The 13,614-nt window shown below is 39.5% G+C and overlaps 2 protein-coding genes and 1 pseudogene across 2 annotated transcripts; 2 read left to right on the forward strand and 1 right to left on the reverse strand.

Annotated features, from left to right (window-relative positions):
- Window positions 1-3,310, forward strand: LOC148158199 (DNA fragmentation factor subunit beta-like). The gene is made up of 7 exons (XM_088006839.1): window positions 1-156; window positions 1,106-1,232; window positions 1,326-1,511; window positions 2,142-2,221; window positions 2,301-2,474; window positions 2,697-2,797; window positions 2,881-3,310. The coding sequence occupies exons 1-7, from the start codon at window positions 34-36 to the stop codon at window positions 3,128-3,130; spliced, it is 1,041 nt and encodes a 346-aa protein (XP_087862965.1). The 5' UTR covers window positions 1-33; the 3' UTR covers window positions 3,131-3,310.
- On the reverse strand, window positions 3,224-8,706 carry LOC148158200 (uncharacterized). Its single transcript, XM_088006840.1, has 4 exons — window positions 8,506-8,706; window positions 6,640-6,711; window positions 6,139-6,498; window positions 3,224-5,197 (listed from the first exon to the last, which is right to left on the reverse strand). Exons 1-4 carry the CDS (start codon window positions 8,515-8,517, stop codon window positions 5,057-5,059), a joined length of 585 nt encoding a protein of 194 aa, XP_087862966.1. The 5' UTR covers window positions 8,518-8,706; the 3' UTR covers window positions 3,224-5,056.
- Window positions 8,707-10,392: 1,686 nt separating this feature from the next.
- Window positions 10,393-13,369, forward strand: LOC106905177 (UDP-GlcNAc:betaGal beta-1,3-N-acetylglucosaminyltransferase 7 pseudogene; annotated as a pseudogene).
- The last annotated feature ends 245 nt before the right edge of the window (window positions 13,370-13,614 follow it).

A 13,614-nucleotide genomic window follows, 5' to 3' on the forward strand; every position in this document is an offset into this window, starting at 1 on the left:
AAAACAAAGGAAGCGGTTTGTATAAATTGTGAAATGTTCGGACTCTTCAAGAAAAACAAACCTGTTAAAATTCGAAGTTATAGTGGGGACAGAAAATACGGCATTGCTTCTAAAGATGTAAAGGAGCTGATTAAAAAGGGCTGTAAGCTGTTACAGGTAAGCCGTATGTTTTTTGTAGTTTAATAACTTTCGTCGCTGCCTTTTTCTGAACCTGCGAGAATGAAGAGGGAAATGATAACCATGGACAGATAAATAGTTTTCTTTAGTTCTTAATTGAAAATAAGGCATTTTAATAATCCACGAACAAGTTGAACATTGAGTGAAGCGATGGATGGAAAAAAAAAGATGTTTTCCAGAGCTGTGATACGTCAGTTATACAGATAAAGCTTATATCTTTAAACTAATAGTTGATTTTAATTAACTCAGATTCAGAATATAACTTAATTGGCCGGAAAATTCTGACCTATTAATTTCGGCATATTGAATATTTACTGGAGAACAAACGTTAATATTTTTGAAATAATCGTCGTTGGGTCAATTATTTTTTTATTACACATAGGTAGAGCAAACACATTTATAAGCACATCTACTTATATATGAATTAAATGAGTGAATTACATTTTCTTCTCCTGAATAAATTTCACGTTTAGGATTGTGCTACTAGAATGAAAAGATTAATTTACTTTCAGTTTCTTTTTGTTTGTGTGTTTGTCTGGGATGCCATCAGATGAGTCCACATCTGGACATGTTTTTGTATTGCTGTCTGTAATATAATCTTTTTTCTAATTTACATTAAAATATCACAATTCTGGGGAACCTTTGTGCTCTACCCCTAATGAACATTTTAGTGTGAGATTTTGTTGCTGCATAAAAACAAGTTTCTTGAGATTATTTGGCTTTTTACACATTTACCAGCAAATGTGACTTTTTCCAATTAAGCTGCCTGCATAAGTTTCTCATAGACAAAGTCTTAAGTCTATGTCTGTGTCTGTGTGTGTGCAAAATTTAAAGTCTGGAATGAAGCAGCTGATCTGACCTAATTATGTGTTTGTGTACTTGTTGAGCTTACAATAATGGGATGTTCTCATGTTCTTCACCATCCCAGCTGCCACTTTCTGGTGCTCATGTGTGTTTATATGAAGATGGAACTATAGTGACAGAAGAGTTCTTTCCCACCCTGCCTGATAACTGCGAACTAGTTCTTCTGTCAAGGGGTCAGACATGGAGTGGAGGTACATGAAATAAAATTATACTTGTCCTCCATATCATCTAAAACACCATTTTTTCGTGTGTTATTGTTTTAAGCATGTCACTGTTTCCTGTAGTTGTTTGTGACATTGGTCGGTTGCTGAACACCGATCGCCACGCTGACGGTCTCATTGAAGCAGCGAAGGGTCTTCTCGCTGACGAGAAATCTTTCAAGAGGCGTAAAGTCCTTACTGACCTGCTGCAGAACCTGGAGGACAGATCGGATCTGGAGACCAGAGAGGAGGATGAAGACTGGTTTACTGGTACATACCATGGAGCAATAAATTAAGATGGTTGATTCTCCCACTTTTTGTACCATTTTACTAAGACCAATAAATCAGTTACTTACATAGGTTGCAGCCATAGTTTACAGTGTATATGTTACCCAAAATATGAATAATAAGGCAGATTTTTTTTCTACACTTACTAGTGGACGGTTGAGTCCACTTTCTAAACAATTGTTTGTTTGTTTTTTTCTTTTTAAATTGTAATGATGATGAATGACTCTTGTCTTTGGTGTTGGTATCCAGCAACATCAGAGCAGCACTCTACAAAACATGCAAGGATCTGTAAATGCTGTACATGCCTAAAACCAGCTTTTTATCTGATCATCATACTTGACTGAACATGTTTATGTGCTTTAAGAATTATTTACCTGTTGTGCTTACTTTTGTAGGTATAGAAGATAAAGAGCAAAAAGAATCTGTTCAATTTAAACTGTACTTTTTTTTTAGATAAATAAAGGACTTGACATTTTGTGGTTTGTAAAAAAGGCCAAATCTTGATGCTTTTTGACTGTTAAAACAACATGTCCACATGTACCCTCTCAATGAAAGATTATCTCCAAAGTTGTATTAAACTTAACCCTTTGAATTGTTTTGGTTCTATTCCAGGAGTCGATGTGCGATTCAAAACAAAGTCCGCCTACATGAAGTACAACTGTGAAAGCAGAATACGAGGCTACGTGAAGGAGGTGAACCCGAGGCCCGCTGAGACCCAGCACGTTTCCCTGCGCAAATTAAACGTTTCAATTTCCTGTGTCGATTTTTCAGGTGGACAATGCAACCAACAGCATACAGAAAGCTAAAGTGAAGGAGGAGTTTTTAAAAGCATCAAAGTGCCTGGTTGAGATGCTGAAAAATGACAAGTACAACGGTAAATACTTCGATAGGACTGAAAAGGAGTCTGGGCGCCTCTGCACTAAGGAAGGATGGTTTACCTGTCAGGTACGGCAGAAGTTAAGCTTTGTTGCAACGGGATGGCCTCTGCTCCAATTATCAGACATTTGTGATTCCGTTTATTAGGAACAGAAATATATTGTGAGAAGCACAGCAGACGTACAGTGACTTAAATTGTTTTTTTTTTTTTTTTGTTTTTTTTTTACCATTTTTGAAAGACGTGGAGCTGCTTTGCACAATCCTCACTCTTCCTCTCTGTGGTCTCCTCAGGGATCGTTTGAGCAGAAATTGTGCCAGTTGCTCCATTCAATCAACCCGTATGGCAGCAGAGAGAGCAGGATCGTCTTCAGCACTTGGAACCTTGATCACAGGTTGGATACTTCCCGTTCCTGGCGTATTAAAAATAGCAGGAAATCAAACATGTTTTTTTTTTTTCCCCTCCCCTTTTCTGCAGGATTGAAAAGAAGAGGACTATCATACCCGCTCTGCTGGAGGCTCTGCAGACTCATAAGACCGCAGACATAAACTTGAACTACTTCTACCAAATGCTGTTCACCAGGGAAAACCTGAAGCTAGTGCACATCGTCTGCCACAAAAAGGGAGCGCACGACCTGACGTGTGACACCAATAAGATGTTCAGGACTAGTAAAAATGCAAGGAAAGCAAAAGAAGATACCAAAGGGAAGAAAAAGCATTGTACCTAAAGACGTTTTTACGCCAATGTTTTTTTTAAATTAGTTTTTATTTGCTGTGAAATTGATAACTTGTCATTCATTGAACAAAATGAAACAAAACAGTTTTGTAAATCATGAAAAGCTTTTTATTGTATTATGTAGCACAATAATGTAAAATAAATGGATGGATTAAGAATGTTGCCCAAATAATGAGACATTCAATCAGTCTTGAGTTGCACACACTGAAGACAAATGTTATTTATTTTTACATAAATAAGGCAGTAATAATATATAATATTTCTGTTAAGTGGTCAGATCAATCAGCTATATACAAAACCTGTGGATATAGTTCTAGTGCAATTGCAGATAACCTTTTATGGTTATATTTCTCAATCAAGTTTGTTCAAATATAGTTAAAATACAGATTCTTAGGCAGAAAAATCAACTTTGTCATTAATAACTTTAGCATCTATAAACAGTATGAATACAAAGAATAATTAGCTGCACGTGTGTGTGTGTGTCTGTCTATATATATATACACGTTTATCTACATACAGACATTGTTACAAAGCTGCCAAAAACCTTTAAGGATGGATTTTAGACACTTGGTGAAAAATGGCTGGAATATGACATTCATCTCTGACCTTGTAATAAACAGATCTGCTCTTTGGGCGTTCTCCAGCTTTCTTTCCTCGTAACATTTAGGTAGCCTGACATAGGCTTGCATATTTGTCAATCTGCTGTAATTTGCATGAAATTTTCATCAGTGTATAAACTTAATTTGTTATACAAGCACCATTAAAATGTTAAGTTTAATTCAGCAATGTTTGGCATCTCAGAGTGAATGTTAAAGTGGTTGGATCCTGATAAGATACAGCTGGATAATGCAGCATTACAGCAACCCTGAAATGACAGTACAGTATACAGCATGTATACAAACTGCCTGCAGAAAGTTAAAAGGATTGCGTTGAAACTATTCAACTTTTAAGTGAATAGTTTATTGTAGTTATTCAAATGATAGGAAAACAATATCAGATTTGTGTTCAGCACTTCCACAATCCAGACATTAAAGTACACTGCCTGGAGCAGAGATATTGTCATTTAGAGCACCTTGACGTTGATATTTTTGCATCAGCTAATCCATACTCAAAAAGAGCAGTAAGAGACGGAGCAGATTTTCAACTTGACTGGCTCTGGCCAGTCAAGTTGAATCTTTTTTTTTGTTTTGTTTTGTTTTACCTCATCAATAAGTGCAACAAAAAACCACGCTGTGTGTTGCAATAACACTGTTCAGCATGGAAGTTGTTAAGAAAGACGACTCAACACTTTCAATTTTAAGATGCTTATGGAAGGACAAAAAAAAATGGATCTTCTGAAAGCTCTTGGAGAGAAAACTTAATTGGCTACAATCAGCATTAACTTGAGCTTAGCGCTTTACAAAAATTGGAAATTAGCAGCACGATTCTGACTGGTGCGTTTCTAGTCAATCTGTTGTCCTCCTCATATTTTGTTCTTTTTTTTAAATATCTCCTGAAGTGCCGCTGAGCGCTCTGAAAAAGGTAGGCTACAACCGAGCGTGGATTTATGAGAGTATATGCAACCCTATATACAGTTTCAAAACAAAGCACTTGTGTGTTTGCTTACATATTATAATTTTTTTTACTGATTGTTGGCATGTGAGGAAATGGCACGAAAGCATCCGGCACCAAACCGGATGCTTTCAGCGAAGAACATTTCCGCGTTTACAATCGCACTTTAGCACCGCTAGAAACACTGCCAATGAAGTATTTCTTTGACAGCCAGTACCACTAACCATCCTTCATTATCCTCACATCAGTGATGGCGCTGAGACTTCGACAGATGAAGAGGACCGACTGAATGCAGCATCTGAGCAGGTAGTTTGTTGTCGCTTCTTCCAAAGTGCTGGGATGTTGTTCTGTTTTAACCGGCTCTTCTCTAAGTGCCGGGTTCGTCGTCTCGTCGGAGGGCGCCGTGGCTCACCTCTTCGCCATCGCTGTCTTCCTGTGCGTAGTAATGCCGAAACCTCTCCTTCCTTCGAGCGCTGGGAGAAGTAGCAGGTGATCTCCGAGGAAAGTCCTGCAGGAACAAAGATTCGTACAAGACTTTTGACTTGGCACAGCCGTCTGTGAGAAATCTGTCGTTTGACCCTCCCTTCAATGTTTTCACCTTTTATAGACATTTTAAAAGTATTAAAAAAGGTCATTTACTCTGAAGTTACCTTGTCATGAATTCAATCACGTACCAAATAGAGAACATAAAAAATAACCACAGAATCCACCAGATGCGAAAATCCATCCAATAAAGATATAAAATATCTGTCAACCAATAATGAGGAAAACATTTTGAGGTAATTATTATTTGTGGGGTTGTCGATGTGCAGATGTGCTGCTTAGAGCTAAGGCAAGCTAATTTGGTTTTAATTTATATCAGCCACATGCTTATCTAGCCTAAGCAGGAGAAGAAATTGTAATAAACTGTTTAAAAATATTAAATACAAAAAAAGCACATAAGAAAGCAATTTCAAAGGATTATTCTATTTATATGGCGTTGGGAAAAAAAAAACAGGCACTTGAGGTGGCAGCTCTAAAAATATTTTCCTGCTTACCTTCCTTACAGAACTATCGTCTTGTACTAGTTTAAGCAGAACAGCAAACTACTATACGTTTAATTGACAGCAACAAATTTCAAATCTTAAACAAAGGCGGCTTTCCTTTTTTAATATGCAACACATCTGGCCTCCAACAAATTAAAACTGACCGAATAAACAAAATGTCCTAAATAATGGGAATTTGATACTTGCTTGGAAAAATCTAGGCATATTTAAGGACTTAAATTTCTTTATAGTTATTGAATGATTATTAAATTTTGAACTTTTTAAGGCCCTACAGAAATTGTGTAACCACAAAAACAAACTGATATGACTTGGTGAAGGTTCAACCTGACCTTTTCTGACACCTTTGGGCTTTTTGACTTGTAATAATAGCAGCTTACACAACTTGCAGACCACAAAGCCTCACCTGTACAATATCCAAGTTCCCAAAGAACTGCTCCACAGGAAGGATTTGATTACTGTCGTCATCTGGGAATAAGACTCTGCTACTGTTTTCGGGTTCCACACATTCAGGAGCCTGCTCCTCCAAGACGCTGTTAGCTTTGCAGCTGCTGACCTCCTGCTCTGACCTCAGCTCGTTCTCTTTGCCCTCCTGACCTTCGAGCTCAGGTGAACCCAGGCACCTCCTCCTGTCAGCAGCCTCGTGGCATTCGCAGCTGATACGAGACAGTTTATCTGCGGATTTGGATGTCCTCAGCGCTGAACTGTCCTCTGGTGACAAATGCATCTTCTGGCTTTTACGGTTTTTCTTCTCCGAAGCTGAAACCTGTGGCAGAATGCGTACATCCAGAGAGGTCAAGTGGTTAACCGTTGCCACTTAACAGTCTGTACAAAATATACTTAAAACAAAAACAGGGGAAAAAAACAACAAAACAATCAGATCAAAAGCTGTGGTCTCAAAACCAACCTTTCTAGAGGCTCTGACCTCAGAGCTGCTCTTCCTCTTTCTAGACGTCATGTTATCAAGTTGACTAGGCATCTGGAAAAAGAAATGCATAAACAAAACCAAAACACAGGCTGCTTATTCCTCAGTAACCACATATCATTATAGCAACTACTTAGTTAAATGACTTGGCTTCAGTCAGTCAGCTGATGCAGCTGCTGTCACCCTAGCAGGTCCCAGGGAGCTGAAGCTATTTAGCTAAATGTTTTCACAAAGCCTCGCTGGCAACTCAGATTACCTTCAGATTATTGGAGGTCTGACTCGGCCTGTAAATTGATCTTAAGCAATATGTTTCTCTAATTTTCAAAGGCTCACCATAAACCATATAAAACCGCTTGTTCGGCAAAACGAACTGACCACTTCATGGATTTTACAGGCTGGGTTAAAGTCAGGACAAAAATGAGTTGTGCTGTTGACGTCTCGGGTTAGGATTAAGCACTGCTTTTGAAATTAGATTAGAAGGTGATTCCAAAAGCAGCCTGCTGCGTGTGATGAATAGTGGTTTATGTATATCTGCACAATTAGTTACACGTCATCTCGGCCAGCAAGCAAAAAATTAACACGGAGAACGAGACTTGAATCCAGGCCTTAAGATTTCTCTTTGAGTGCGTTTAGATTTTTGAGATAAAAAAAAAAAAAAAAACTGAATGTGAGACTACTGAGCAGCACTACAGCAGCTACTACTAAGCTTCAAAAGCTCCAATTGTTCAAAACGTCACTTATTTTTTTAGATGTATACCTGGGAGACAAAATCTCTGAAGCGTCATGTACGACCAGCAAACCTCTCAATAGAAACAAAGCAAAGTAAAACTTCACAGACGAGTCTTTTAAGATGCTTTGTTAAGTGAAGAGCAACACACACTTCAGTTTCATAACTCTTGGTGAGGCTGAAGGTTTTGGCTTAAACGCTTTCAATCTGCCAGTAAATTTATAGCAGAAGTTCCCAACTTTTTTAATCTTCTAGCTCACAAAAAAGTAGAACATTGTGATCCCAAATATATTCCACAGCTATGCATCATCCCATAGAGAAGATATTCCTTCTCATTTTTACAAAGTTTTTTTTTCCCTCATTTTAAAACCAAAAAACAGAAATAAACAGACTCATCTTTAGAAAGGACAACTCATTTCTTTGTAGATAGTTATCAAAAATTAGAAGTCATCATTTTTTCCAAAGGTCATGTAACATTTGCAGCTGTAAATGAGGTTCATTTAGCAGGGTTATGGACAAAATAGCTTTGGATTATAAAGATGCAGACTCTTTCTTAAACTAAAAAAAAAGTCAAAAATGTTTACTCAAGAAAACTATTATACTAGCTTAATGTGAAACATTAGTTTCTTCATAGTGTCCCATTTCACGGATATTTTCACCACCATCTTACTTAATTAACAAGAGACAGGAGTAGAGCTAGGGGTAACTGTAACTGTAACTGCTTTAACTGTAGAATATTTTCTCTACAATATTTATTATAAAGAAACTACTGCAATTAATCCTGAGCCCCAACGACACCCACCCAGCCCTTTTTGACGAGAAATTTCAAATAAAGTCTCAAATTACAAAACAATCACAGCTCCAGTCCTCCAGCAAATACCGAACATTTTCTCCATCTCGACACCTTTGTCCAGAAACATTGCTAACTTAGCCTTCGCCAAGATTACCCGGTGTTACAACAAGGGGAATAACGGCTTATGACCCCAAAGTGTCGGTGTGTGTTAAAAACTACACGTCGAAAAACAGTTTTATGCTTTTACACCCCAAGGTTGAAAGCTAAAATACTTTAATTACATAACACGACGTTACTGGTTTACTCGATTAGCTACACTCTCTCTTACCTTGTGCATCATTCGCCGCCGGTGCTATTTCGGTTCCAAATATCTAGCTCTTTGTTAGCTTTGTGACTAAAATGACAGCTATAAGCAACTATTAGGCAGTGAAATTTTTACAAGCTGTGCCGCCGTCGTCGTATTCTGCTTGTCTGTCTGCGTCTGAACCGCCGCCTTCTCCGTGTATTTCCTGCTGTCAGGTTCAAGCTGAGGTCATCGCGTCCCTGTACTGGCACTGCAGAGTACTCCCTGGGCTGCGTTCAAAATATCTTCACTCGTTCACTAGGTAGTGCACTACGAAGGGTTAGCGACTTTCCTCTTTACGGAGTCGGGTAGTTGCAAGAAGTATCAAGAAAATTTGAACTTAATCTTCATTCAGATCCTTTATTCAGCCTAAAGTAATAAGTGTGTTCCTAGTTACATCACATCCTAATAAGAGGAAGAGCTACAGTTAAAATGTTGGAATGCAGCCTACATGTCTGCGGACGTAGCGGACGAAACTAATGTAAATATGGGTTTGAACGTTATTGACCAAATAATTTACTGTGAGGGGTCAGTCTCTTTCTACACAAAAATATTACATTGGGTTGTAAATACTGAACGGACATTTATCCCTGTTAGGGAGGGTTTTTTCCTCAACAGTATACCCAAACACGCATTTTAACTGCACATTAAATGATTTCAAAGTCTTCCTGTTAAGAAAAAGAGAAAAAAATCATAACCTACAACCTTTTGGTTTTAAACTTTGAGTCAAAGAGATTGTATCATCTTATTTAAAAGTAATCTCGACGATCCTCGCTTTAAACTAAACATCTGCAAGTTGCAACTGACTACATAACTATGCCTAACTATTTATGTTATAATGTGTTGCAATGAAATCTTAATGTGGAGGTAATTATATATATATATATATCTTTGGTCTAAATGTGTGGGAAAATTCTGTGTGGTTTGCATAGGAAGTTGAGGTAAAAAAAAATGTCACGCCTCATGATCAATGTAGTTCACACATTTATCCATAAGAGGGGGCAAGAGGATAATCATTTTACAACTTGTTTCTGTTTGGTTGCAGACGATTCTGCCACAGTTATTGCATGTAGGTACTTTATGTAAGATTACAGTTCATAAAAGGTAATATTTGGTTGGTTCACTTGGAATGATCAAATTCACGTAGCAGACAAAATTAGTTTTAGAAAAAAAGATGATGACGTGTATTTCACTGAAGGGAAGATATATGTTCAAGAAACCATTTCCCGAAATAAGGCAATCATAAAAATACAATTAAAAATCCCAATTTAGTTTACAGCATCTATTTTCAAATAGTTATTTAAAAGCACCAGACAATACAACATATAAAGCACCAATCACCGCGCCACAAAATCTCACAGATACTTCTCTCAATAACAAATCTAGAAAAAATGACAAATGGTGCATTGAAAGCACATTAAAAAAAACCCAGACGACACATAGTTTAATTTTACAGTTAAAAACTACAGCAAAACAAAGATAAAAACTATTTGCAAGAAAGAAGGAAAATAACCCTTATAATTGTAACGGGTGGGACCACCCGTTACATAATGAATGGTAAGTGGCATGCGCTTGTATAGCGCTTTATCAATTAGTCCAGGGGACCGCAAAACGCTTCATACTATTTACAAGCTAAAAAATAATATTAACCTGTTGATCTCGTGTCTTTTACTTTTTTCCAGTAAAATACTTAAACAATTCTAAAAAATAAGTTTCGTTTCGTCCCTTAAAGAAATGCATACCCTTTACTATTCACAGAACCTGAAAGGAATGGATTCTTATCCCTCTGTGCAGTCAGGAGGTCATCCGATTAGTCGCGGATTGATTGTATTGCGCGACAATGACTCCAGGCGTTCAGCTGGAGGAGAAAAAAAAAAGTCAGCCCTGCAGCAGATCAAAGAGATCTATAGATCAATAATCTCAACTTGATCACACAGACTGCTGCGAGGTGATCCAGTCTGTATTTATGCAGAATCTCAACTTCCGGAACCCGAACTGGTCAGAATGCATAAATATATTCTTTAAAGCACATCATCACTTCACTGATGAGCAGAAGTGTAAGCTACAGTATATTTAGGATGCTGTGCATGTCTTTTACAATTTGATGAAACAGTTTCTCTACGCACAAATATGATGCATCAGGCACCTGATGATGATTAAGAGCTCTGCCCTGCTTCAGGGCAAATCCCCGGGGGGTGGGGGATATTTGGGTGAGGCGGTCCTGCAACAGGTCTCCAGTCTGCGAGGAGACTTAAAGCGACACGAGAGCGACTGCGAGCCATGAGTCTCTTTTTTTCCCCCAGCCACAATAAACAGTGATGTGTGACAATCGTCCACGTGGGCTGAAGTGGCTCACAGAGGGACGACTTCACTCTCCCGTAAGTGCGCGTGAGGATGGAAGGCTGTGGACGCTTCCACGAGGACGCACGGCTGTGAAACAGTATGAAGACCAAACGCGCGGCATCTGAGGGTCCCGTGGCGCCACGGTGACAGATATGGATCACTTCTTTCGGAGAAAGCGGGCAGGTTTGGTGAAGTCCTTGTTGAGTCTCTCCCTGGTTTTCGCGTCTGCTCTGATGATTCTCAAGCTGAAACTGTCGGAAAAAGACGCAGAGGGCTTGAAAGGCGCACAGAAAGCGGACTGGTGCGGTTCGGACTGTTTTCCTTCAATACAGGCACCGGTACAGTCCAATTTCTGGAGACTAAATGCCGCGGCGCAAAGCAAGAGAGTGGACTCGCAGCGGGTGTCCAACGGGACCCCGACCAGCTGGGAAGTACAAGTTCTGAACTGCAGCGAGGACGAATTGGTGAAGAGTCAGGGTTGGTTCCGGCGTCTGGACCCGAGGTTTCACCAGTTTGTTCTGCACAGACACTGTAGGTACTTCCCCATGCTCATCAACCACCCAGAGAAATGCGCGGACGGAGAGGTGCACCTCATCATGGTGATCAAGTCCGTTATCGAGCAGCACGACCGGCGGGAAGCTGTGCGTAAAACCTGGGGCAAGGAGCGCACAATTAACGGAAAGAAGATCAAAACTTTATTTCTACTCGGAACCCCGACAACAGGTAAAGACACAAAGAACCTCCAGAAACTGATCGAGTACGAGGATCGGATCTACAAAGACATCCTGCAGTGGGACTTTATGGACACCTTCTTCAACCTGACCTTAAAGGAGGTGAATTTCCTCAAATGGTTCAACATCTACTGTCCCGGGGTGCAGTTCATATTCAAAGGAGACGACGACGTATTTGTGAACACGCACAACCTGCTGGAGTTCATCGGCTTCAAAGTGGAGGAGCGCAAAGACTCCGACTTGTTTGTGGGGGACACAATCTCCAAGGCGATCCCCATCCGGAACCGCCAGAGCAAATACTACATACCCAAAGAGCTCTACGACCAGCCGTACCCGCCCTACGTAGGGGGTGGCGGATTCGTGATGTCCTCCCAGCTGGCCAGGAGGCTCTTCACGGCGTCGGAGGACGTGGAGCTGTACCCCATCGACGACGTGTTTTTAGGGATGTGTCTGAAGAGGCTGAACGTGTCTCCGGAGTTGCACTCAGGCTTCAGGACCTTCGGCATCACCAGACAAAAGGTGAGCTCCATGAACAGAGAGCCGTGCTTTTACAAGAGCCTCATCGTGGTGCACAAACTGAGCGCGCAGGAGCTGCTCAGGATGTGGAGCGCAGTGCACAACAAGGATCTGGTTTGCGCGCAACGGAGCTTTATATGAAGGACCCCCCCAGCATGAAATAAACTTGATCAATACATTCATTAAATCGTCCGGAGGTTTTCGTTATTATTCCGACTGTATTCGATCTTCAGCGGATTCGATGGAGAGAAACGCAGTCGGTGTTCTCTGCGTGTCAGATAAAACTGTCTGCAACCTGGCTGAACACCGTGGACCCTAAGTGGACCTCTTTTGGTTGATTTGTAACTTGTAAAACCACTATAGCTCCAACTAATAAGAGGTGAACATTTTCAAATTCAGTTTGTGCCATCTACAATCCTGAAGTCCTAATGTGAGACACAACACTTCATCACGGACTTTGGGAGAATAGCGTTTTAAATTTGCAGGTTAAAACGTGACTCTTTCCATCACTCCTCTGTTCAGGTAGTTCCTGAGATTTTATTCTCCAATTTCAGGATTTTATAAACTAGGCATGGGCTGGCACTAGATTCCAATGATAAGACGGCCTTGAGTAAAACTACTATAGAATCATACCGACACAAAAAATAAACCTAAATTGAAACACTGATGTGGCAAATAAAAAATAATAAAAAAACCCACCATATATATCTTTTTTTTTCCTTTACAAGTTTCCTTCAGCTAACTGACAGCTAACACCTTCCAGCTAACACCTTTGTTGCTGCAACAGGTGTTGCAGCAACATCTGTCGCAGCAACAAGTGTGGGAAGGGCACTGCTTTGTTAGTCTGCATTCCATTCAGCTGGAGAACACGCTTATTTAAAGAAATTACACCATCAGGACACTGTGATTAAAAATGTTAGTATATGTTAAACATCTACGGTCCATAACTGTTGAAAATCATACCGCTGCCTTGCTCATGCCTAATTTTAGCTGCAAAGGGAACTTTATAGGTTTAGAGTAAAGAACAGTAGTTATTTGATTATTTTACAATGTATTGTAAAAATGTAAAAAATAAAAAAATAAAATAAAAAAAAGAGAAAAATATGTGGAAGTCAGTCAATATGGTTTATGGTTGATGTAACTCCTTTGTTTTTGATTAAGAGAAAGTAGGTCCCAAGACCAAAGAAACAGGAACTAATGTTAATAGCTCTTGTTCTCTGTGAAAATAAAATCGGGAATCCCGAAGTCACTTTGTAAAATGTAGCATGTCTGGTGTCATCATTTGATTAACAGCGACGTCTGGAGAGCCTCCCAGCTGTAATTTGACAAAACTCATTAGATTCTGGCGCTCTACAGACAGTAAGGTTGTTTTCACCTTTATTTCGGCGCAGCCAACGACCGGCCAGCAACTATTTTTGGCTGGAACATTCTCAGAGAAATGTGGTTGTTTCAACTTTATTTACAAAAGTCATTGTCATTCAGCTTTATTTCATACACACAAACA

Source organism: Poecilia mexicana, unplaced genomic scaffold (genome assembly GCF_051168715.1).
Source record: "Poecilia mexicana isolate PSO_F unplaced genomic scaffold, ASM5116871v1 scaffold_7, whole genome shotgun sequence".
NCBI classification, from domain to species: Eukaryota; Metazoa; Chordata; class Actinopteri; order Cyprinodontiformes; family Poeciliidae; genus Poecilia; species Poecilia mexicana.

Excerpts from the sequence above, each read along its gene's own strand:
- LOC148158199 (XM_088006839.1), top strand. The coding sequence starts at position 34 with ATGTTCGGACTCTTCAAGAAAAACAAACCTGTTAAAATTCGAAGTTAT. Across the intron at positions 2,475-2,696 it reads AAGGATGGTTTACCTGTCAG|GGATCGTTTGAGCAGAAATT; the intron begins GTACGGCAGAAG and ends TGGTCTCCTCAG. Across the intron at positions 2,798-2,880 it reads ACTTGGAACCTTGATCACAG|GATTGAAAAGAAGAGGACTA; the intron begins GTTGGATACTTC and ends CCTTTTCTGCAG.
- LOC148158200 (XM_088006840.1), bottom strand. Across the intron at positions 6,499-6,639 it reads AGGTCAGAGCCTCTAGAAAG|GTTTCAGCTTCGGAGAAGAA; the intron begins GTTGGTTTTGAG and ends ATTCTGCCACAG. Across the intron at positions 5,198-6,138 it reads GGAACTTGGATATTGTACAG|GACTTTCCTCGGAGATCACC; the intron begins GTGAGGCTTTGT and ends TTGTTCCTGCAG.